We start from the raw sequence: 23875 nt of genomic DNA, 5'->3' as shown, positions 1-23875 counted from the left end.
TATTCTGAATTTTTTTTTTTTACGAATTTGGTAAAACTTTGGTAGTAGGCCCGTTAGGATTCATATTAGGGGCATCTAAGTTTGTATACATTTATACGAATTTGGTAAAACTCTGATAGTACGACCTTAATCTTCATTTTTTAAAAACCTCAATTGGATTTGAGAGTTGTAATACCAAACGACATGAAGTTGTCAAGATCCAATTAAGTGATTTTTTCTTGGAAATTTTGGCCCACCCAATCCATACTGGAATCTACACACTAAAACTCAACATTAGTAATGATTTCTAGCAATTGGATTTGATAACAAAGGATAAGTTGGATCATAAATTGCAAGTTCGTGGATTGTGCAAAATTTTCATTTTCCAAATAAATGTATTATATTCCAAATTTTAGAAGGCTTGATAAAATTCATAAATTTTTGGAGCTTACAGATTAAAATCATCTTTAACATGAAAATAAAAAATCTTTTTTAATTATTTTATTTTTATTGATTGTATTTTGTACAGATTTTTCTATTTACAAATTCAAATTATTGTGAACTTTTACCATATTTTTAACTTATGCTTACTAATAAACACGACACAACCAATGAGCGTTAGGTGCAGTGGCCAACGCGTCCCTTCAAAAAGGGAGAGTTCTTGAGTTGAAGACCCTCATTAACAACCCAAGGGATTTATCCCTGCTTTCCTGGTATGTGTGGTTTGTGAGGTATTGTATGTACCTGTTCTAAGAGACTAGTTGCCTCCTCCTACTAGTTGGGTCAACGGGTCAGGAACCACGCTCATAAAAAAAACGACACTATATATATTTGGCCGACTTGATTTCTTAATAACGGCAATGAGAGTTTTGATAATTTTCATTATGTATGGATGAGGGAGAAAATTATTTAATGAAGATGACTGGTTTAGGAAAATATGAGGGTTTTTGGTTAGATGTTGGAGATGAGACATTTAGGTAATTTTTCACAAATCCATAAAAGACGGTTGAGGTCAATGGGGGGCATGTTGTCAGTTTAAAACATAAAAGTATCTCAAATATTCAACAAAATGTGGATGTGGTATGCCGATATCACTCTATATTTACATTTAACTTTATTATTACCAAAGTCATTTGAATTAAAACGAATAAAATTACAATCCGACCACTCCTATAAACACATTAGTTAATTTTCTCAAAATTATAAAGATATTCTTTTTATTATGTTATTTTCAAAATGGACTTAATTAATGTTTTAAATTATAAAAGGCCCTTACATTATAAAATTACAATTCTACAACTCCTATAAACTAACTATATTTACATTTAACTTTATTATTACCAAGGTCATTTTTATTAAAACGAATAAAATTACAATCCTACCACTCCTATAAACACATTAGTTAGTTTTCTCAAAATTATAAAGACATTCTTTTTATTATGTTATTTTCAAAATTGACTTAATTAATATTTTAAATTAAAAAAGGCCCTTACATTATAAAATTACAATTACACAAGTCTCATGAGCATGTTAATTAGTTTTCTAAAATTACAAGTGAGTATGGGTGCCAATGACTCATGAGAAAACACATGATTCCAACTGAGTAAAAACAAAATCCAATTACTGAGATTTGTGCATATATGTATAACACATCCCCCAAACATACTTACCTTGAGAATTAATCTCAACCATTGGATTTTGTGTTTGAACGGTTGGGTTCATGTGCTACTCCACGAGTCTGACCCAATTATAAAAATATCTTTTTTATTATGCTATCTTCAAATTCCCTATTATCGATCTACTAAAGGGAAGAGAGAAGACGACCTCACATATGCGCTTCAATGCCAAATGTTAAATTTCAAACCCGATGATTCACTTTGGATCATTAGAAATGTAGTTGAAGTTTTGTTACGATATCTTTGATTTTATGTTTTTTTATTTTTTTAAGTGAAAATTATAAAAATAAAATAATTATTTCACAAAAAGAATCGAATTTATTGCAAATTACCAAAACGATAATAAATCGGCCATTGAATAGCCGGTTTTTTCTCTCTCTTGATTATTTTTTTAAAAATCGAATTTAAAAAAAAAAAAAAACAGCCATTGAATGACCGGTTTTTTCTCTCCTCTTTCTCTCTTTTGATTTTTTTTTTTAAATTGAATTAAAAAAAAAAAAAAACGGCCATTGAATGGTTGATTTTTCTCTCTCATGATTATTGAAAAAAGAGAATTTAAAAAAAAAAAAACACACATTGAATAGCCGATTTTTTCTTTCTCTCCTCTTTCTTTTTCTTGATTTTTTGAATAATTTTGCTTTTCCTCTCTTCTTCCTTAATAAACTGTAACTTCTTTGTATTTTTAAGTCTTTTGATTTTGATTTTTCTCTATTATTACATCATGGGATAGTTGTTTATTGGATGTTTTAATTTCAGAAATCCTAATTATCTAAAAGGGTCTTTATAGGCCAATTCGAAAGAAGGAAGCTATTTATCATTTGCACCTTGTAAGTCCTTTATTTTTTTTCTCTCTTTTATTTTTTCAAAGCTTTTTTATGTATTTATTTCATAAAGAGAAAGATGAGAGAGAAAAAAATGACTATTCAATGTTTTTTTTAAATAATCAAGAGAGAGAAAAAATTGACCATTCAATGGCCTTTTTTTTTAAATCAAGAGAGAAAAAGAGGGGAGAGAGAAAAAATCGGCCATTCAATAATCTTTTTTTTTTAATTCGATTTTTTTTTAAATAATCAAGCGAGAGAAAAAGAAGAGAGAGAAAGAGGAGTGACAAAAAAACGACCATTCAATGACCGGTTTATTATTATTTTAGTAATTTACAATAAATTCGATTTTTTTTATGAAATAATTATTTTATTAATTTTTTTTTAATAATACGTGAAAATTAACACTTCATATGTCTTTATCAACTTAATTAAGTTGGCACTCACTAAAGTTCTAAATCAGAGTTTATTACATTTGGTTGGTAAGGTCACGAGAGTCTGAGATAAAATCTTCATGTGGGGTCTACTGAGAGGAAAAATATAAAGAGACAACACAAAGTGACATTTATCCATCCACCATTAGGACCCATGGTCTTTCCAAAGTGCATCTCAACAAAAACATCTCATTTGACCATCAAAATCAACTAGTCTTAGGTAATGGTCATATGCCTGCACTACGAAATTTCTTAGTTCCTACCCCCATTTTGATGAGTCCAGATTTTTTGTTGAAGGAAAGTGGATGCTAAGATGTTAAATGAACAATATACAAACACGTATGCATTGAGATACGCATTATAATATCTTAATATGTATAGTTTAATCCATTACATTTACCAGGTATGATCCTAAATCCCCAACTAAAATAGAGCATACTTCTCTAAATTTAAACCTCACAACTCGATAGTAAAGAAATAATTTATCCTCTAATCAGAAAACATGTTCAATATGTTCGAGTCTGATTCCTCAATCTTCTTCAATTTCTACCATGGTTTTAAATATTGTCCGAGACCGAGAAGACTCGTCCGATATGTCTTCGTATTGTCCACCAATGAGACGGATAGACAAGTCAAACGTATCGGACAAGATTTAATACTCATGATTTATTTTTGTCATTGTTGAACGAGATGACTCAAAAATATTGAAAAACTTATCTGAGACAACTCGGTCTTGTTCATGGACGAGAAGAGAAGTCAAAATGAGTTTTAAAACCATGATTTTTACTTCATCATCAAGACTTTAACATCTTTAAGATCATTTTCCGATTGCAATTGTTTAATGACCATCTTCTACTTCCTTTACAATCGTATTGTTTTTGTAAGTTGGAAAGGTTGCATAAATAGATTTTAAGATTGAAGAGGACCAATAAATCTTACAATGACTGATTTTGGGGAGAAAATGCATGGGGCAAAGGGCACTTAAAGTCATTAAATATTTTAGTTTGATTCGGTTGAGTTGACTATCGAATGACTCCACTCGATGGACATTCGTGTCACGTCAAGTCAAGTTGAGTTTTCGAGTTTTAAAAATAAGGTTTCAAAAAGAGATTTAAAGTTGAAATTAATAAATTCGGAGGGTCAAACCTGAAATATTTAGATATCTCCAGACTCTCTGGACACGTGTTTGTGTGGTATTCATTTGACAGCTTACCACCCACGTTCCTCAACAACAAATCTGCACGCCATTTTGATCAGCTCACCACTTCTTTCATCTCATAAGCTATCAAGCACTATTAGAAGTAGCTATCTATTCCAAAAGTTTCAATCTTGATGTCCAAATTAATTTATCCAAAAAACTGATTTTTAAAAGAATGGTCAAATAATTAAATGTGCTTGGTTGATCAATCTCTTTAGTAGATTGACATAAATTAATATCGTTGATGCTTGGTTTCCCTTCCAAGGTCAGACATAAATCTTTACAATTATTTGTGATTGCCTGTATTTTCTCCTAAGAAATCTTATAAAAATTTAGATTTCTCATGAAGTTTATAAAGACCTTGCAATTTTGAAGACAAAATTTTATTTGTATGCCTATAGATATCTTAAGATCTCCAGTTATTAAGCCTACAAAAAATCATAAATTTGCGATATTTTTATTACTTTTTTAATCTTGATTTTGTGTGTGTGTAGGAATTCATCTTTATCCTCATGGCTTATCTTGAAGATTTAGCGTGGGTTAAATGAATTTTTTTCTCTCATTTAACTCTTTCCAGAGCAACATCTTTTGTTAGCGACAATACCTAAGGTGTTATATTGGTTGTAGGCAAAGAATAATCGAGAATCCACAAAATTTACTGTGATTTGCAATAAGACAACCAAGTACCCAAGGACTGAAACATTTTATTCTAATTGAATTGAGGATTTTCAAGTATACCAAACAAGGCCTTAAGGACAAATCTTTGGTCAATTTATGTATTTGATTGTATGTAAGAACAAATAAAAGGTTTGGAAAAGATTTTGAACTCTTGTGAAAGTCGAAAAGTAATGCAAATTGCAATAGTGGTGCCAAAGTGAGCATTTTCAACTATTTATATGGTTGAGTGGGGTGTGTTAGAGGCTTGTGTGTGACAAACAAAATGAGGGGAATGCGAAGGAGTTCAACGGCCTTCATGCTCTTGTTTGGGTTGATTGTAGTGGGGACGTGGGAGGTGAGGATGGCATGTGCTTCATTTAAGTGTATGAAGGAGAAGGCACTTGGGGTTAAGGCATGTGAGCCAGTGGTGCACGGAAAGGTTCCCACACCGGAGTGTTGTGAGCGTGTTAGGGTTAGCCATGTTGAGTGCGTATGCCCCGAAATTACACCAACGGTAGCAGCCCTCATAGACCTCAATCGAGCCATAAGACTCATTCAAGGATGCGGAAGGATGGTCCCTCGGCATTACAAGTGTGGAAGTAATCTCCCTCTCACTCTATGATTTTCTTACATACATGATTTTAAAACTCGTTTTGACGTCTCGTCTCATCCGGGAACGAGGTCGAATTGTCTTGGACGAGTTTTTCGATACATTTGAGACGCCTCGTTTAATGAGAAAAATGAACGTGAGGTTTTAAATCTCATCCAATACATTGACTTGTCTCTTCGTCTCATCATTGCCTGATACAGAGACGACTCAGGCGATACATCTTGGACGAGTTTTGAAACTATGCTTACATAGGACATTGTATATGATTGCAAGGAAAACAATTTTTTTTAGTGAAAGAAAATTTCAATTTCTCAAAAGTTGGGAGGATACTACATTAAATAATCATTTTAATTAATATTCAACTGTTAAATCATATATTTTATGTACTTGGTCTTGTGGGAGCTCAGAAGTTAAAATGAGATTTCCTAATTTTTTTATTCTTTGTTTTGTTTTGCAGGCATCACCACTCCATGAAGGTACACCATGTTTCAGTTACTACTTTATCCAAATAAACCGATATACGATAATGGCTTTATGGCTGCATAATGTGTCCTTCATGTTATCTTGAGAGAGAAATCTTCATCTGTAACAAATTTCCTATTTTTCGATATGTTATTATAATAAATGACTAAATAAATGTTCGTTGTCAATGTTGCAGAGTACATAAAATGTTAATGATTTCTAGCAATTGAATTTGATAACAAAGGATAAGTTGGATCATTGATTGCAAGTTCTTGAATTGTATGCAAAATTTCCATTTTCTAAACAAATGTATCATATGCCAATTTTAGAAGGCTTGATAAAATCCATAAATTTTTGGTGCTTACGGATTAAAATCATCTTTAACATGAAAATACAAAATCTTTTTTATTTATTTTATTTTTATTGTTTGTATTTTCTACATAACTTTCTATATACAAATTCAAATTATTGTGAACTTTTGTCATATTTTTAACTTATGCTTACAAAAAAACACAACACAATCAATGAGCATTGGGTGCAGTGGTGAAGGCATCCCTTCAAAAAGGGAGAGTTCTTGAATTTGAGCCCCTCGTTGATTACTCATAAGAATTTATCTCTGTTTTTCTGGTATGTGTGGTTTGTGGGGTATTGTATGTATCTCAGGGATTTGGACGCGATATGGTGCTTTAAGAGGTCAATTGCCTCCCCACCCTACTAGTTGGGCCAATGGGTCCGGAACCACATTCATAAAAATAAAACAACACTATATATATTTAGTCGATTTGATTTCTTAATATTGACAAAGAGAGTTTTGATAATTTTCATTATGTATGTATACAATTTTGGTGTAATTTAGACATGGCCCTCCACGTTTTACACAATGTTTGAGATACCTCCTACACTTCCAAAATGATGACATGCCCACTTGACCTCGGTCGTCTCTAATAGAGTAATGAAAATGACCTAAATACCCTCATATTCAACCTTAAGCAAAATATCCTTTTAATCCATTCAAGCACTTCGTTCTCTATGATAAATTATTTTTAATCTATTCAATCTCTTCTCTAATCCCATTTCCAACCTCACCATAACTCCTTTTAGAGAATCATTGATTTTTCTATCTTAAATTCCATCATCTTTTCTACTACTGAAGTAGACCAAATCTTGAGGATGGATGAGGGAGAAAATTATTTAATGAAGATGACTGGTTTAGGAAAACATGAGGATTTTTGGCTAGATGTTGGGGATGAGATATTTAGGTAATTTTTCACAAATCTATTAAAGACGGTTGAGGCCAGGGGGCATGCTGTCGGTTTAAAACATAAAAGTATCTCAAATAATCAACAAAATATGGATGGAGTACGCTGATATCACCCTAATTTTTTCAGGGTTTGTCAACATGAGCTATGCAAATTATTCATTTCAAAGCAATCACTCAAGACAAAGATTTTCCTTTCTAAAAGATACTTATTTAGTGGATGTGATTGATCCGATCCTAATAGATGAAATACTTGTTGAAACTTCAAGGACAATTGGATCATGCCCATCCATACCAAGACCGAGGACGCTGTATTGCACACATCACTTTGCCTGATAGAAACCCAAACAATTGATAGAAACTCTCTTGAATTATGGGCAACTCAAAGTTGCTTGAATATAACAATGAACTTAGTTAAGTTGGCACTTATATGGTCAGATTTGATTTTAAAATTTTAGATCAAGGTTTATTACATTTGATTGGTGTGGCCACAAAAGTATGAGAGAAAGTCTTCATGTGGGGTCTACAAAGAGGAAAAATATAAAAAGACAAGACAAAGTGACATTTATCCATTCACTTTTAGGACCCATAGTCTTTCCAGAGTGTATCTCAACAAAAACGTCTCATTTGACTATCAAAATCAACCAGTCTTAGGTAATGATCACATGCCTACACTAAGAAATTTCTTTGTACCTAACCCCATTTTGATGAGTCCAGATTTGTTGTTTAAGGAAAGTGGATGCTATGATGTTAAATGAACGATATACAAACACATGTACTTTGAGATATGTATTGTAATATCTTAATATTTGTAGTTTAATCCATTATATTTACTAGGTATGATCCTAAATCCCCAACTAAAATAGAGCATACTTCTCTAAATTTAAATCTCACGACACGATAGTAAAATTATAATTTATCCTCTAATCAGAAAACATGTTCAATATGTTTGGGTTTGATTCCTCAATCTTCTTCAATTTCTACCATGGTTTTAAGTATTGTCCAAGACCGAGACGACTCGTCCGATATATCTTCGTATTGTCCACCAATGTGATGGATAGACATGTCAAATGTATCAGATGAGATTTAAAACTCATGATTTATTTTTGTTATTGTTGAATGAGACATCTCAAAAATATTGGAAAATTTATTTGAGACAACTTGGTCTTGTTCATGGACAAGACGAGAAGTCAAAACGAGTTTTAAAGCCATGATTTTTTACTTCAACATCAAGACTTTAACATTAATATCTTTGAGATCATTTTCCGATTGCAATTGGTCGATGAGCATCTTAAGAGTACCAAAAAGGCTCGGATTCTTAGATTCTCTATAATGTTTCTATTGATTGAGATGTCATTTGGGAGAGAGCGGAGGAGAGACTTGTTCTTTTGATTTTGGAAATATCCTTTGTTTGAAGTTTGAACCATAATCACAAAATTCTCAGAATTTTGTGAAGGGTCAACAAATTAATGGATAATTTACATTTAATCACCAAATAGAATAACATTTGGTGAACAATTAACAAATCCTAATTAATTATCTAAAAAAATTATTTCTAAATCCCTCAATATTTTAGTCCATTTTTATGAAACTTTTCCAAATTAACAGAATTGAACCCCAGCCGAATAATTAACAAGTCTGAATTTGGTAACTATGGTTACAACCATATTTTTAAAACTTGTTAAGCCGACTTGATTTGATTCCAAGATGAATCAAGTCTTAGAAAGTTGACCAAGTCAAGTAAAAAACTCGTCTGAGTCAAATGGACCGAGTTAAAAACACATCTGTCCAAACCCCCATTTTTTGCCCCAAAATTTCTTAAAAAAACACTTATTTCTGTCCCTTATCCACCATCTTCAAGCTCTTTAATGTATTCAATCCTATCTTTAAAATTCAAACCATTGATTTCAATCTCTTGAAAACCCTTTACTATTCTATCTTCAGAGTTCCTTAAATCACTCAATTTCTATCCACTTCAACTTCTTGTAAAAGTCCGTTTTATGTTTCAAAACCATCTACTACTTCCTTTACAATCGTATTGTTTTTGTAAGTTAGAAATGTTGCATAAGTAGATTTTAAGATTGAAGAGGAGCAATAAATCTTACAATGATTTTGGGAAAAAATGCACGGGGCAAAGGGCACTTAAAGTCATTAAATATTTTAGTTTGATTCAATTGAGTTGACTGCCGGATGACTCGACATTCGTGTCACATCGAGTCAAGTTGAGTTTTCGAGTTTAAAAATGAGATTTAAAGTTGAAATTAATAAATTCGGAGGATTAAACCTGAAATATTTAGGTATCTCAAGACTCTCTGGACACGTTTTTGTGTGCTATTCATTAGACAGTTTAGCACCCACGTTCCTCAACAACAAATCTGTACTCCATTTTGACCCGCTCACCTAAGAAATGCTATAAAAATTTACCTACCTCATTAAGTTTTTAAAGAACTTGCAATTTTCAACACAAAATTTTGTACGCGTATAAATATCTTAAGATATCCACTTAATAAACCTGCAAAAAATCATAAAGTTGTGATGTTTTTAGTGCTTTTTTAATCTTGATTTTGTGTGTGTGTGTGTGTGTGTGTAAGAATTCATCTTTATTCTTATGCCTTGTCCTAAAGATTTAGGGTGGGTTAAATGAATTTTGTTCTCTCATTTAACTCTTTCTAGAGCAACATTTTTTGTTATGCGACAATTCATAAGAAACAATATTGATTGTAGGCAAAGAATAATCGAGAATCCACAAGGACTGAAACATTTTATTCTAGTTGAATTGAGAATTTTCAAGTATACCAAACAAAGTCTTAAAGACAAATCTTTGGTCAATATATGTATTTAATTGTATGTAAGAACAAATAAAAGGTTTGGAAAAGATTGTGAACTCTTGTGAAAGTCGAAAAGTAATGTGAATTGCACTTGTGGTGCCAATGAGAGCATTTTCTACTATTTATATGGTTGAGTGTGGTGTGTTAGAGGCATGTATGTGAAAAAAAAATGAGAGGAATGCGAGGGAGTTCAATGGCCTTCATGCTCTTGTTTGGGTTAGCTGTTGTGGGGACGTGGGAGGTGAGGATGGCATGTGCTTCGTTTAAGTGTATGGAGGAGTTGGCACTTGGTGTTAAGGCATGTGAGCCAGTGGTGTACGGAAAGGATCCCACACCAGAGTGTTGTGTGCGTGTTAGGGTTAGCCATCTTGAGTGCGTATGCCCCGTAATTACACCTAAGGTAGCACCCCACATAGACCTCAATCGAGCCATAAGAATGATTCAAGGGTGTGGAAGGATGGTCCCTCGGCACTAAAAGTGTGGAAGTAATCTCCTACTCATTGTCTATGATTTTCTTACACACATGATTTTAAAACTCATTTTGACGTCTCGTCTCGTCTCGTCCGAGAACGAGACTGAGTCGTCTTGGATGAGTTTTCGTATACGTTTAAAACGTCTCGTTCAACAATGAAAAAAATGAACATGAGGTTTTAAATCCCGTCCAATACATTGACTTGTCCATCCATCCTCCTACAAGAAATAATCATTTCTAATTAATATTCAATTGTTAAATCATATATTTCATGTACTTAGTCTTGTGGAACTCAGAAGTTAAAATGAGATTTTCTAATTTTTTCATTCTTTGTTTTTGTAGGCATCACCACTCCATGAAGGTACACCATGTTTCAATTACTACTTTAGCCCCATAAACCCATATACGATAATGGCTTTATAGCTGTATAATGTGTCCTTCATGTTATCTTGAGAGAGAAATCTTCAACTGTAACAAATTTCCCATTTTTTGATATGTTATTATAATAAATGACTAAATAAATGTTTGTTGTCAATATTGCAGAGTACATAAAATGTTAATGATTTCTAGTAATTGGATTTGATAACAAAGGATAAGTTGGATCATTGATTGCAAGTTCCTAAATTGTATGCAAAATTTTCATTTTCTAAACAAATGTATTATATGCCAAATTTGACAAAGCTTGATAAAATCCACAAATTTTTGGAGCTTACAGATTAAAATCATCTTTAGCATGAAAGTACAAAATTTATTTATTTATTTTATTTTTATTGTTTGTACTTTGTACAGAATTTTCTATTTACAAATTCTAAGTATTGTGAACTATTGCCATATTTTTTAACTTATGCTTACTAATAAACACGACAAAACTAATGAGCGTTGGGTGCAGTGGCCAAGGCATCCCTCCAAAAAGAAAGAGTTCTTGAGTTTAATCCCCTCGTTGGCCACTCACAAGGATTTATCTATGCTTTTCTTGTATGTGTGGTTTGTGGGGTATTGTATGTATTTGAGGGATTTGAATACAATATGGTACTTTAAGAGGCCAGTTGCTTCCCTACCTTACTAGTTGGGCCAACGGGTTTGGAACCACGTTCATAAATATATGAAAAAAAACACTACATATATTTGGCCGATTTGATTTCTTAATATTGACAAGGAGAATTTTGATAATTTTCATTATGTATGTATACAATTTTGGCATGATTTAGACATGCCACTCCACATTTAACAGAGTATTTGAGATACCTCCTATGCTTTCAAAATGATGACATGCCCACTTGACCCCGGTCTTCTCTAATAGAGTAATGAAAGATGACCTAAATACCCTCATATTCAACCTTAAGCCAAATGTCCTTTTAATCCATTCAAGCACTTCATTCTCTATGGTAAATTATTTTTAATTTATTCAACCTCTTCTTTAATCCCATTTCCAACCTCACCTTAACTCCTTATTGAGAATCATTGATTTTTCTATCTTAAATTCCATCATCTTTTCTACTTTTGAAGTAGACTAAATCTTGAGGATGGATGAGGGAGAGAATTATTTAATGAAGATGACTGAGTTAGGAAAATATGAGGATTTTTGGCTAGATGTTGGAGATGAGACATTTAGGTAATTTTTCACAAATCTATTAAAGACAGTTGTGACCAACGGGGGGGCATTATATCGGGTTGAAACATAAAAGTATCTCAAATATTCAACAAAATATGGATGGAGTATGCCAATATCACCCTAATTTTTTCAGGGTTTGTCAACATGAGCTATGCAAATTATTCATTTCAAACCAATCATGTGAGACAAAGATTTTCCTTTCTAAAAGATGCTTATTTAGTAGAAGTGATCGATCCGATCCTAATAGATGAAATACTTTTTGAAACTTCATGGACAATTGAATCAAGCCCATCCATACCAAGACTGAGGAGGCTGCATTGCACACATCACTTTCAATATAAAAATGAACTTAGTTAAGTTGGCACTTATATCGTTGAATTTGATTTTAAGGTTCTAAATCAAGGTTTATTACATTTGATTTGTGTGGTCACAAGAGTATGTGAGAAAGTCTTCATGTGGGGTATATTGAGGGGAAAAGTATAAAAAGACAAGACAAAGTGACATTTATCCATCAACTATTAGGACCCATGGTCTTTCCAAAGTGTATCTCAACAAAAACATCTCATTTGACTATCAAAATCAACCAGTCCTAGGTAATGATCATGCCTACACTAAGAAATGTCTTCGTTCCTACCCCAATTTTGATGAGTCCAGATTTGTTGTTCAAGGAAAGTGGATGCTAAGATGTTAAATGAACAACATACAACCACGTGTACATTGAGATATGTATTATAATATCTCAATATTTATAGTTTAATCCATTACATTTACTAGGTATGATCCTAAATCCCCAACTAAAATAGAGTATACTTCTCTAAATTTAAACCTCACGACACGATGGTAAAAAAATAATTTATCCTCTAATCAGAAAACATGTTTAATATGTTCGAGTTTGATTTCTCAATCTTCTTCAATTTCTACCATGGTTTTAAATATTGTTCGAGACCGAGACGACTTGTCTGATATGTCTTCGTATTGTCCACCAATGAGATGGATAGACAAGTCGAATGTATCGGACCAGATTTAAAACTCATGTTTTATTTTTGTCATTGTTGAACAAGACAATTCAAAAATATTGAAAAACTTATCCAAGACGACTAAGTATTGTCCATGGACGAGACAAGAAGTCAAAATGAGTTTTAAAATCATGATATTTTACTTCATCATCAAGACTTTAACATTAACATCTTTAAGATCATTTTCCGATTGCAATTGGTTGATGAGCATCTTCTACTTCCATTACAATCGTATTGTTTTTGTAAGTTGGAAGGATTGCATAAGTAGATTTTAAGATTGAAGAGGAGTAATAGATTTTACAATGACTGATTTAATTTGGGGAGAAAATGCATGGGGCAAAGTGCACTTAAAATAATTAAATATTTTAATTTGATTTGGTTGAGTTAACTACCGATTGACTCCAGACATTCATGACACGTCGAGTCAAGTTGAGTTTTCGAGTTTTAAAAATAAGGTTTGAAAAAGAGATTTAAAATTGAAATTAATAAATTCGGAGGGTTAAACCTGAAATATTTAGATATGTCAAGACTCTCTGGACACGTGTTTGTGTGCTATTCATTTGACAACTTAGCACCCACGTTCCTCGACAGAAAATCTGTACTCCATTTTGACCAGCTCGCCACTTCTTTCATCTCACCAGCTATCAAACACTATAAGAAGTATCTATCTATTCCAAAAGTTTCAATTTTGATGTCCAAATTAATTTATCCAAAAAAACTGATTTTTAAAATTATGGTCAAATACTTAAATGTGCTTGGTTGATCAATCTCTTTAACGGATGGACATAAATTAATATCGTGGATGCTTGGTTTCCCTTCCCAGATCATACATAAATCATCACAATTATTAGTGATTTCCATTATTTTACTCTAAGAAATCCTATAAAAATTTACCTTCCTCACAAAGTTTATAAAGACCTTTCAATTTTCAACACAAAATTTTGTATGTATATAAATATCTTAATGTCTCCACTTATGAAATCTCAAAAAATCGTAAATTTATGTTTTTAGTGCTTTTTTAATCTTTTGTGTGTGTGTGTGTGTGTGTAGGAATTCATCTTTATCCTCATGGCTTATCCGAAAGATTTGGGGTGGACTAAATGAATTTTGTTCTCCCATTTAACTCTTTCCAGAGCAATATCTTTTGTTTTGCAGTAATTCGTAAGGAACAATATTGATTGTAGGCAAAGAATAATAGAGAATCAACAAAATTTATTGTGATTTACGGTAGGACAACCAAGTACCCAAGGATTGAAACATTTTATTATAGTTTAATTGAGAATTTTCAAGTATACCAAACAAGGCTTTAAAGACAAATCTTTGGTCAGTATATGTATTTTATTGTATGTAAAAACAAATAAAAGGTTTGGAAAAGATTGTGAACTCTTGTGAAAGTCAAAAAGTAATGTGAGCTTGAATAGTGGTGCCCGTGAGAGCATTTTCTCCTATTTACATGGTTGAGTGGGCTGTGTTAGAGGCTTGTGTGTGAAAAAAAAAATGAGAGGAATGCGAGAGAGTTCAATGGCCTTCATGCTCTTGTTTGGGTTGGTTGTTGTGGGGACGTGGGAGGTGAGGATGGTATGTGCTTCGTTTAAGTGTACAGAGGAGAAGGCACTTGGGATTAAGGCATGTGAGCCAGTGGTGCACGGAAAGGTTCCCACACCAGAGTGTTGTGAGCGTGTTAGGGTTAGCCATCTTGAATGCGTATGCCCCGAAATTACACCAAAGATAGCAGCCCTCATAGACCTCAATCGAGCCATAAGACTCATTCAAGGATGCGGAAGGATGGTCCCTCGGCATTACAAGTGTGGAAGTAATCTCCCTCTCACTCTATGATTTTCTTACATACATGATTTTAAAACTCGTTTTGACGTCTCGTCTCATCCGGGAACGAGATCGAATCGTCTTGGACGAGTTTTTTGATACATTTGAGACGCCTCGTTCAATGAGAAAAATGAACGTGAAGTTTTAAATCTCGTCTAATACATTGACTTGTCTGTTCGTCTCATCACTGCCTGATACCGAGCCGACTCAGGCAATACATCTTGGACGAGTTTTAAAACTATGCTTACATAGGACATTGTGTATGATTGCAAAGAAAACATTTTTTTTAGTTAAAGAAAATTTCAATTTCTCAAGATTTGGGAGGATACTAAATGAAATAATCATTTGTAATTAATATTCAACTGTTAAATCATATATTTTATGTACTTTGGTCTTGTGGGACCTCAGAAGTTAAAATGAGATTTCCTAATTTTTTTTATTCTTTGCTTTGTTTTGCAGGCATCACCACTCCATGAAGGTACACCATGTTTCAGTTACTACTTTATCCAAATAAACTGATATATGATAATGGCTTTATGGCTGCATAATGTGTCCTTCATGTTATCTTGAGAGAGAAATCTTCAACTTTAACAAATTTCCTATTTTTCGATATGTTATTATAATAAATGACTAAATAAATGTTTGTTGTCAATATTGCAGAGTACATAAAATGTTAATGACTTCTAGCAGTTGGATTTGATAACAAAGGATAAGTTGGGTTATTGATTGCAAGTTCGTGAATTGTATGCAAAATTTTCATTTTCTAAACAAATGTATCATATGCCAAATTTTAGAAGGCTTGATAAAATCCATAAATTTTTGGAGCTTACAAATTAAAATCATCTTTAACATGAAAATACAAAATCTTTTTATTTATTTATTTTTATTGTTTATATTTTGTACAGAATTTTCTATTTACAAATTCAAATAATTGTGAACTTTTGCCATATTTTTAACTTATGCTTACTAACAAACGCAACTCAACTAATGAGCATTGGGTGTAGTGGCCAATGCATCCCTCTAAAAATGGAGAGTTCTTGAGTTTAAACCCCTTGTTGGCCACCCACAAAGATTTATCCCAATTTTTCTGTTATGTTTGATTTGTGGAATATTGTATGTACCTGAGAGATTTAGACTTGATATGGTGCTCTAAGAGGCCAATTACCTCCCCACCCTACTAGTTGGGCCAATGGGTCCGGAACCACATTCATATAAAATAAAAACGACATTATATATATTTGGCTGATTTGATTTCTTAACATTGCAAGGAGAGTTTTGATAATTTTCATTCTATATGTATACAATTTTGGCATGATTTAGACATGCCCCGACACGTTTTACAGAGTATTTGAGATACCTCCTATGCTTTCCCAATGATGACATGCCCAATTGACCTCGGTCTTCTCAAATAGTCATGAAAAATGACCTAAATACCCTCATATTCAATCTTAAGCCAAATATCCTTTTAATCCATTCAAGCATTTCATTCTCAATGGTAAATTATTTTTAATCTATTCAACCTCTTCTTTAATCCCCTTTCCATCCTCAACTTAACTCCTTTTAGAGAACCATTGATTTTTCTATCTTAAATTCCATCCGCTTTTCTACTTCTGAAGTAAACCAAGTCTTGAGGATGGATGAGGGAGAAAATTATTTAATGAAGATGACTAGTTTAGGAAAATATGAGGGTTTTTGGTTAGATATTGGAGATGAGATATTTGGGTAATTTTTCACAAATCCATTAAAGACGGTTGAGGTCAATTGGGGTGGGGGGGGGAGAGGCTGTGGATGGAGTATGCAGATATCACCCTAATTTTTTCAGGGTTTGTCAACATGAGCTATGCAAATTATTCATTTCAAAGCAATTACGCAAGACAAAGATTTTCCTTTCTGAAAGATGCCTATGTAGTGGATGTGATCGATTTATCCTAAAATATAAAATAATTGTTGAAACTTCAAGGACAATTGGATCAGGCCCATCCATACCAAGATCGAGGACAATGCATTGCACACATCTCTTTGCTTGATAGAAACTCTCCTGAATTATGGACAACTCAAAGTTGCTTGAATATGATCATGTATATTTTGGTCATTAAATTAATAACAATGAGAAAGACATGAGTGAAATTGATATCTAAGAAGGCCTAGCAAAGAACAAATGTACTTATCGTCATAGTAATAAAGTTCGGATTTGGTAATTATTCGGTGAGGGTTTGATGAATTTAAATCAAAAATTTTTGTGAAAAAATCGGCAAAAATTTAGAGATTATATAAAATATTTTATTGGATTTCTTACCAGAAGCTATCATCTTCAATTTCTCTCTAAATCCTATCTTCTTTTTTATGTTTGAATGTTGAAAAAACTATAATTTTGGAGGTGAATGGTAAAAATACCATGTTTCATGATTAATTGAGGGATTATAGCTCAATTTGCCCATTCACCAAATTAATCGGCTAACCCTTAATTCAGAGGATTTTATGTATTTAAAAAAAAAAAAATCGGAGAATTTTGTGACTATGCTTATTATTATAAACCAATGTTTTAAACGTAAAGTAATAGACATCTTCAATTTCAACGATGTCTTATCGTTAGAATTTGGGATTGGATATAATAATAAAATTGTTTTAGTAAAGATGTGGTTAGAAAACCAAATTTGAGTTTTGAACTTAAATATGACTATTATTTTCAAAATATTGGTAACTAAAAAAATGCTATTTACAATTGAATTTTTAAATTTGGTTTGTTTTGTAGAATCAAAATTTGTTTCCTTGGTCTTTTGAAGAAGATTCATAATATGAACTAAGTGCCTCCAAAAAAAATTTGGAGGTGCCTTCCTATATCTTCAATTTCTTTGGTATCTACTTCCATCTCTTAGCAGCCTTGAAAATCCTACTTAAAGGTCGATCGATATTATGGTATCTCTCTCACCTTCTAGAATTACCTCATTCCTTGGTGGGCAATTGAGACTGATTTCTAATAGGCTTGTAGTTTGCTGAGTCCTCATCAAATTCTCATCCTCCTTAATTTTCCTCGGAACATAGTCTTTTGGGAAGAAAATGGAGATTGATATGATTCTCTCTTGTAATCAACAATAACAAGTAATGTTTGCATAAAAACCAACAAGGGATCCGTGGCGCAATGGTAGCGCGTCTGACTCCAGATCAGAAGGTTGCGTGTTCGATTCACGTCGGGTTCAAATTCCCCAAACAATCCCTCCTATTTTTATTTTTGAAAATGACTCCATCGCAGAGAGAGAGAGAGAGAGAGATCCATTAATGGAGCATGATCAAGAACATAGCGAAGCACGAAGTGTACGGAGGAGATATACCAGATGAAGGAGAGATGGATCCCGATGTTGATATGTCTACTAGGGTTGAAGAAGAGGAATCTAATTCCAAGGAGGTCTCTCTCGCTCTCTCTGTTCGTGTTCTTTTATTTCTCTGTTTCCCTATCCTAACTTCTCTGAATTTTTGGTTTTGCCCAAATTTCTCACTTTACCTTTTTCAATGGCGGAAATTATGAAATAAGCCGTAATTGATGTAGTTCTTGTCGTTGTTGTGTGTCTTTGCAGAAGCTGGAGGGCATGAAGAAGAGATTGAAGGAAATCGAAGAAAAAGCTGGTGCTCTTCGCGAGATGCAGGCCAAAGTCGAGAAGGAAATGGGCGCCGTTCAAGGTAACCCCCCCTCCCTCCTGTTATCGTCTTTTTTTACATTTATTTCATGAGAAATTGATGATAGGAAGAAGAGGTTAGAGATGTGTTCAGTTTGGGAATCCCTAATTCCCAATAAAAGGTCTTTCTTTAAATTTTTTGTTTTTTGTTTCCCTAAATATCTCAACTTCAGAGGGGTCCAGGCACTCTAATGTCAGGTCATGGTTTTCAAATCTTGTTTCTTGTCCTGTCTCAGGCTCTCGGCGCCCACGAAGGCCGAGATGTCTATGTATTTGTTTATTTTAATACTGTATGTTTCTATTAAATTTTTTTTTTAATGTTTCTTTAAGTTTCACATTTCACCTTCTCTGCCCTGTTTACATCTCATTCAATCAGCCTCATATGTTTGTAGCTGCATTTTTAGAATTAGAAGCATTATAGGCCATCTATTACTATATTCGAAATTACTATTCTTTTCCTGATGATGTGTAGTTGATCATTGGACATGTACAGGGATATTTCCTCTCTGTAAGCTGACATGGAAGAGTAAAAACATTATAAATTTATAAGTTGTAGGAGGTTTGGGTTACTTTGGATGAACCAGTGTTGTTGAGGAAAAGTATTGATGATCTGTGTTTGGAGACTAAGCTGACTAAGTTCACACATTGTCAAGCTATATTTTAATGAAGGACTTTCTTGACTTGTTACAGGTCCGAAATATACACCCTGTATCGTGAATTTAACACATGACCATCCTCTTAGATCTAGGCCAGTTCTGCAGTGATCCGTTGTGCAAAATTCACTCTAATCAGTTCCTCACTAATCAGACTTCAGATTGTTCAAATGGTATTTGGTAGGGTTGCCTCATGATGATTTAGTGATTATATTCATGTTTGGTGCATCAGTTACGGTGAGTGTCTCCCGCATTTCGTTTGAATACACAACAAGATATCCAGTGTGGATTACTTAGGTAAGCTTTATTCTGGATCCTTGTTGATATATAGCTTTTCTAGTGTTAGTTACTTGTGTGTCAATTATAACATCTTATTTTGTAGACATTTTTGGTATTGTGGAGTGGTCTATTTAAGGCTAGTAAAACTAGTTATTGTCTGATAATATAGATTGTAAGCTATACGAGGAAATATACTGTGAAAATATTCAGTAGTTTGTCAATTACAGGGATGTTATTCATCACGATGGCTCTGAGGATGATGCTGTAGATTCCTCTCTCTTTATATGATCACTTTCCATGTTAAAACTGTTCATGACGGCTAGGCAAATGGTATCAGGGCTCAAGCCAATCATTTTATTTTTTATTTAACAAGGCACAAGTTGGCCCCTTTAGTATCAGTTATGAAATATTGGGGGGGATTTCTAAGTGGTTAAGGCCTTATTTATTTATTTATTCATTTATTATGGTAACCGAAGTATTCGGGCCTCTTAGTTGTTTAGGCGCCAGCTTTCAAAATTATTTTTGTGGAATGTTCCACATAGGACACCCATAATTCCCACAATCAAATGAGCACTTCTAACAAATGATCTAATACATGAGATGCACTTCAACTACATTACTCCCAACTTGTGCAGATTGGTACGTATCGGTTTCCCAGCTTGTCTCGTTCACAAATGATGCCAAGATGGCTTGGAAGAGTCACATACAATTGTTGAATTATGTCGGTCTCAGGACAATTTTCAAAAGTGTACTTTGGGAGGGACAATAATACACCACATTTCATTTCGATGTCCTCAAAGGCCTGCTCTGGACTCTGGTAGCCTTGTTTTTTAAGCTCCCAAGTCGCCCTTTCCACTGACGTCTGTGCCCACTTGGTGGTGGCTTTCACTTTGGTAGTCTTCTTTGGAACCCAGGTACCCTTAACTCAAAATTCTCCTTCTGAAGTTTAAACTCGAGATGTGGTTCTGGCTTTGATACCAAATGATACGAACCCAACCAATACACAAAAATACCTTACTGTTTTTGAAGTCTTTTTTTATTTTTTTTATTTTATGCTAAGCAAACAAGGTGGTTAGTAATCGATGTGAAAGTGGGTTCAATGGGATTTGAACCTAGGTCGTGGGATCAACACTCCACATGCTTTTACCAACTTAGCTAATTTGGCACCTTCACTGTTTTTGAAGCCATGGAATCACTGCAAATATCCTTTTAAATATTATCACCTATGTTGTTCACACCATTGTTTGAAACAATGCTATTGGAAATAATGACCATTGTAACAGGAACACCATATACCCATGGCATCCCATTACTGGTCCAAATTACTTATCATAACTGTCATTATTTGCACAAGTAATGAAGCATTATTTTGGAATATTATTCTTTGTAAAAAGAAGATTACGGATATTTTAATATTTTGGACAGAATGGATGTTATTTAATTCAAATTTTGAATGTTTGCATTCAAAAATTCATTTTAAAATGCATTAAGAATTTTTTTTTTCCCCTTATTTGTGTTGTGTTTGTCGTTATTTAAAGCCATTAAATTACTGCTACAACTGAAACGATGGTTATGCCTCCTGGCTGTTAGACCTTAGCAGTGTACGTTTTAAACCTTGGTACATACCCAAAACCATCACAATTTTTTTTTTCTTTTCCTTTATTTTAGTTCATGTTGGGGCTATTTTAAGACTCCTCTTGCCACCGCCCCAATCAAAAAGGAAAAGAAAAGAAAACAGTGTGAAGCTCTGATTTGTCTTTCGAAGGTTTCTTTATACTCATCATTCTTCTAAGCATTTTATGGACACATTGTTTTTTGGTTGATTGGTCTTGTATACGCATGTTATAAAACTTGTGCTAAATTTCTTCACATGAATTCCGACATTCATATATTCATGTATTGTAATTGCATTGCTGTCGCTGTTATTTTTTTCCCTTAAATATGTTTGATTGTGGATCGTCGTACGTATTTTGATAGTCGAATGATTTGGTGTAAAAGATGGTTGTAACTGATGAACGTTTCTGCTTCACCTTGATTTTGTGAAGTGTGTTAGGAATGACATCTGGTAAAGACAGTGAGAATGCAATTTTAACTCCACCCATGTAAGTGTCTGGCCTTTATTCTTTGATTCACTTTGTGTCCGCTGATTTTGTTTATGTTTTATTTTTAAATATGTCCATAAAGTTTATCAGGACCATCTAGAGGTCTCACCCAGAATAGCCTTCCTTGGCAGAATATATCAACAATGGACACAGGTCTTATATATTGTGGTCAAGACCCACCATTGAACAGACCCTACCCAAGTGATTCCAGAGGCTAGAAATTAAAGTGTTTATATCAGATTTTTTTTAACCAGGTGATCATTTGCATTCTATATGAGCTATATATCATATTATTCCCACCTTACAAAGCAAAAAAGAAATTTTGATTGGCGCATCATCTGATCTTGTCGATTTCTAGCCATGTAGATCTAGTGGGTGGACTTACAAAATATTGAGTCCAATTCACTTTGCAGTAGGCAGCACATGTCTATGTAATAATGTTTTTTTTTTTTTTTTTTTTTTTTTTTTTGGGGGGGGGGGAGTATTATTAATATAAACTCCCTCCTGTTTATTGTGGTATGTATAGGCTTAATAGATTTTTCAGTTGTCAAGTGTGCGGTATTCTCATAATGGGTTATTATTTAAATTCATGCATCTCATTTTGTGTATTATGCAGGCCACCAGACTTATGCAAGGATCTTGATGATGGGCGCCAACGTTTATTGCTTGAGTTGGAATTTATTCAATGTCTAGCTAATCCGACTTACATCCACTGTGAGTTGATTAAAATAAGGAAACTCTCATTTAGTTATAGCAAATAGATTTTTGGTGTATGCTTTTGCAGTTTTATAAAATGAACCATTCCATATAATACATTTTATTGATCAAATACTCGTTACAAAGTTTTACCTACACTTCAAATCTTGTCTTGTTATTTCAATGACATTTAACTTTCCCTTGATTATGTGTGGTTGCTAATAGAACTGGGGTGTCATTGTAAGCAAAGATTGATTTATTCAAGACAAATTTTATGAATGTGTTGATGTGATATTTGGATTTTGGACATTTTAATAGCTGATATACCCATCTCTTGGCACTACACTTACAATGGTATATTTCTTTCCTGATTTCAGTTTTGTTTAGTTAAATACATCATTGTTAAAGGACTTGTGGTCATCAAGGATTTTAATCTTTGTATTAGTACCACACTGATCTCCTTGAATTAGTATATTTTAAAATTTTAATGCAGATTTGGCTCATAATCGTTATTTTGAGGATGTGGCTTTCATTGGCTACCTGAAATACCTTCAATACTGGCAACGGCCTGAGTACGCAAAATTTATGATGTGAGCTAATTTTAAAGAGCCATGCTCCTCCTGTGAGTTAAATTGTGTATCATAGTTTATATTGTCCATTTAGGTTGGATTTTCTTAAGCTAATGTAGATTTTTGTTTGGTTGCTGGTTTCAGGTATCCACATTGCTTATTCCTTCTTGAACTTCTCCAAAATTCAAACTTCCACAATGCAGTGGCACATCCTGGCAGCAAGGTTGTACTATTGCTGGACTTAAATCTCTTGATTGAGGCTGCCTCGAAGTTGATTTTAACAGATATGTTTTCGCTTAAATCTCTTATTTCTTTATTAAAAATAGGTATTTTTTTTATTTAACAAAAGAAAGAGAATGAATTTATGAAATTTTGAATGTCTAATATGCATGTTACTGTTAATGTAATATAGGGTGGGGTTCTGTAGACACATAAAGCTACTCACAAAACTTCAACATTTTTGTCTTATATGGTTAAAAAGATTCGGAATAGGCTGATTTTTTGTGAGGATGATCTCTATGGTGAGGGGATCATCCTTGCAAAAAATCATCCCATTCCAAAACTTCTTACCCCATCAAAATTGATTTACAAAAATTGGACGGTCTAAAATTTTTCAACTTGTAAACATGGGGCTAGAAGTTTCATAATAGGCTGATTTTTGGCAAGGATGATCTACTCACCATATAGATCATCCTCACAAAAAATCAGCCCATTCCAAACATTTTTGCCCATATAAGACAAAACATGTTGTAGCTTTATGAGTAGCTTTATGTGTATATGGATCCTAATCCATATATATATATATGGGTCCCGTTCAGCAACAAACCTTTTGGCAAAACATGGGTTAGAGATCTTGGAATGGGCTGATTTTTGGTGAGGATGATCTCTACAGTGAGGAGATCATCCTCACCAAAAATCAGCCCATTCCAAAACTTCTAGCCCCAGTTTACAAGTTGAAAAATCGTGAACCGTCCATTTTTTGCAAATCATTTTTGATGGGGTTAGAAGTTTTGGAATGGGCTGATTTTTGGTGAGGATGATCTCCTCACCGTAGAGAT

At 33.4% G+C, this 23875-nt stretch overlaps 1 protein-coding gene, 1 long non-coding RNA gene and 1 other non-coding gene across 16 annotated transcripts; all 3 read left to right on the top strand.

The window, feature by feature from the left end:
- Positions 1-4971: 4971 nt before the first annotated feature.
- On the top strand, positions 4972-6025 carry LOC147408177 (uncharacterized). The gene is made up of 2 exons (XR_015175828.1): positions 4972-5364; positions 5833-6025. It is a non-coding gene; the product is annotated as an uncharacterized LOC147408177 (long non-coding RNA).
- Positions 6026-17704: 11679 nt separating this feature from the next.
- LOC147408175 (mediator of RNA polymerase II transcription subunit 31-like) lies at positions 17705-23201 on the top strand. Of its 14 annotated transcripts, XM_086437048.1 has the most exons (9): positions 17994-18250; positions 18420-18522; positions 19209-19309; positions 19404-19468; positions 20086-20364; positions 21496-21552; positions 21684-21806; positions 22169-22870; positions 22962-23201. In XM_086437048.1, the coding sequence occupies exons 1-3, from the start codon at positions 18131-18133 to the stop codon at positions 19280-19282; spliced, it is 297 nt and encodes a 98-aa protein (XP_086293174.1). In that variant the 5' UTR covers positions 17994-18130; the 3' UTR covers positions 19283-19309; positions 19404-19468; positions 20086-20364; positions 21496-21552; positions 21684-21806; positions 22169-22870; positions 22962-23201. The 14 variants fall into 14 exon arrangements, with proteins under 14 accessions (XP_086293178.1, XP_086293177.1, XP_086293176.1 ...); XM_086437047.1 differs by having other exon boundaries at positions 19404-20364; XM_086437049.1 differs by lacking the exon at positions 19209-19309 and having other exon boundaries at positions 17995-18250.
- On the top strand, positions 17973-18044 carry TRNAW-CCA (transfer RNA tryptophan (anticodon CCA)). Its single transcript has one exon. It is a non-coding gene; the product is annotated as a tRNA-Trp (tRNA).
- Positions 23202-23875: the final 674 nt, after the last annotated feature.

Source organism: Akebia trifoliata, chromosome 3, assembly GCF_017979445.1.
Source record: "Akebia trifoliata isolate Shusen 1 chromosome 3, ASM1797944v1, whole genome shotgun sequence".
Classification (NCBI taxonomy): Eukaryota; Viridiplantae; Streptophyta; class Magnoliopsida; order Ranunculales; family Lardizabalaceae; genus Akebia; species Akebia trifoliata.
The sequence above is the reverse complement of the archived record's forward strand: the minus strand, read 5'-3'. Positions and strand labels throughout refer to the sequence as shown.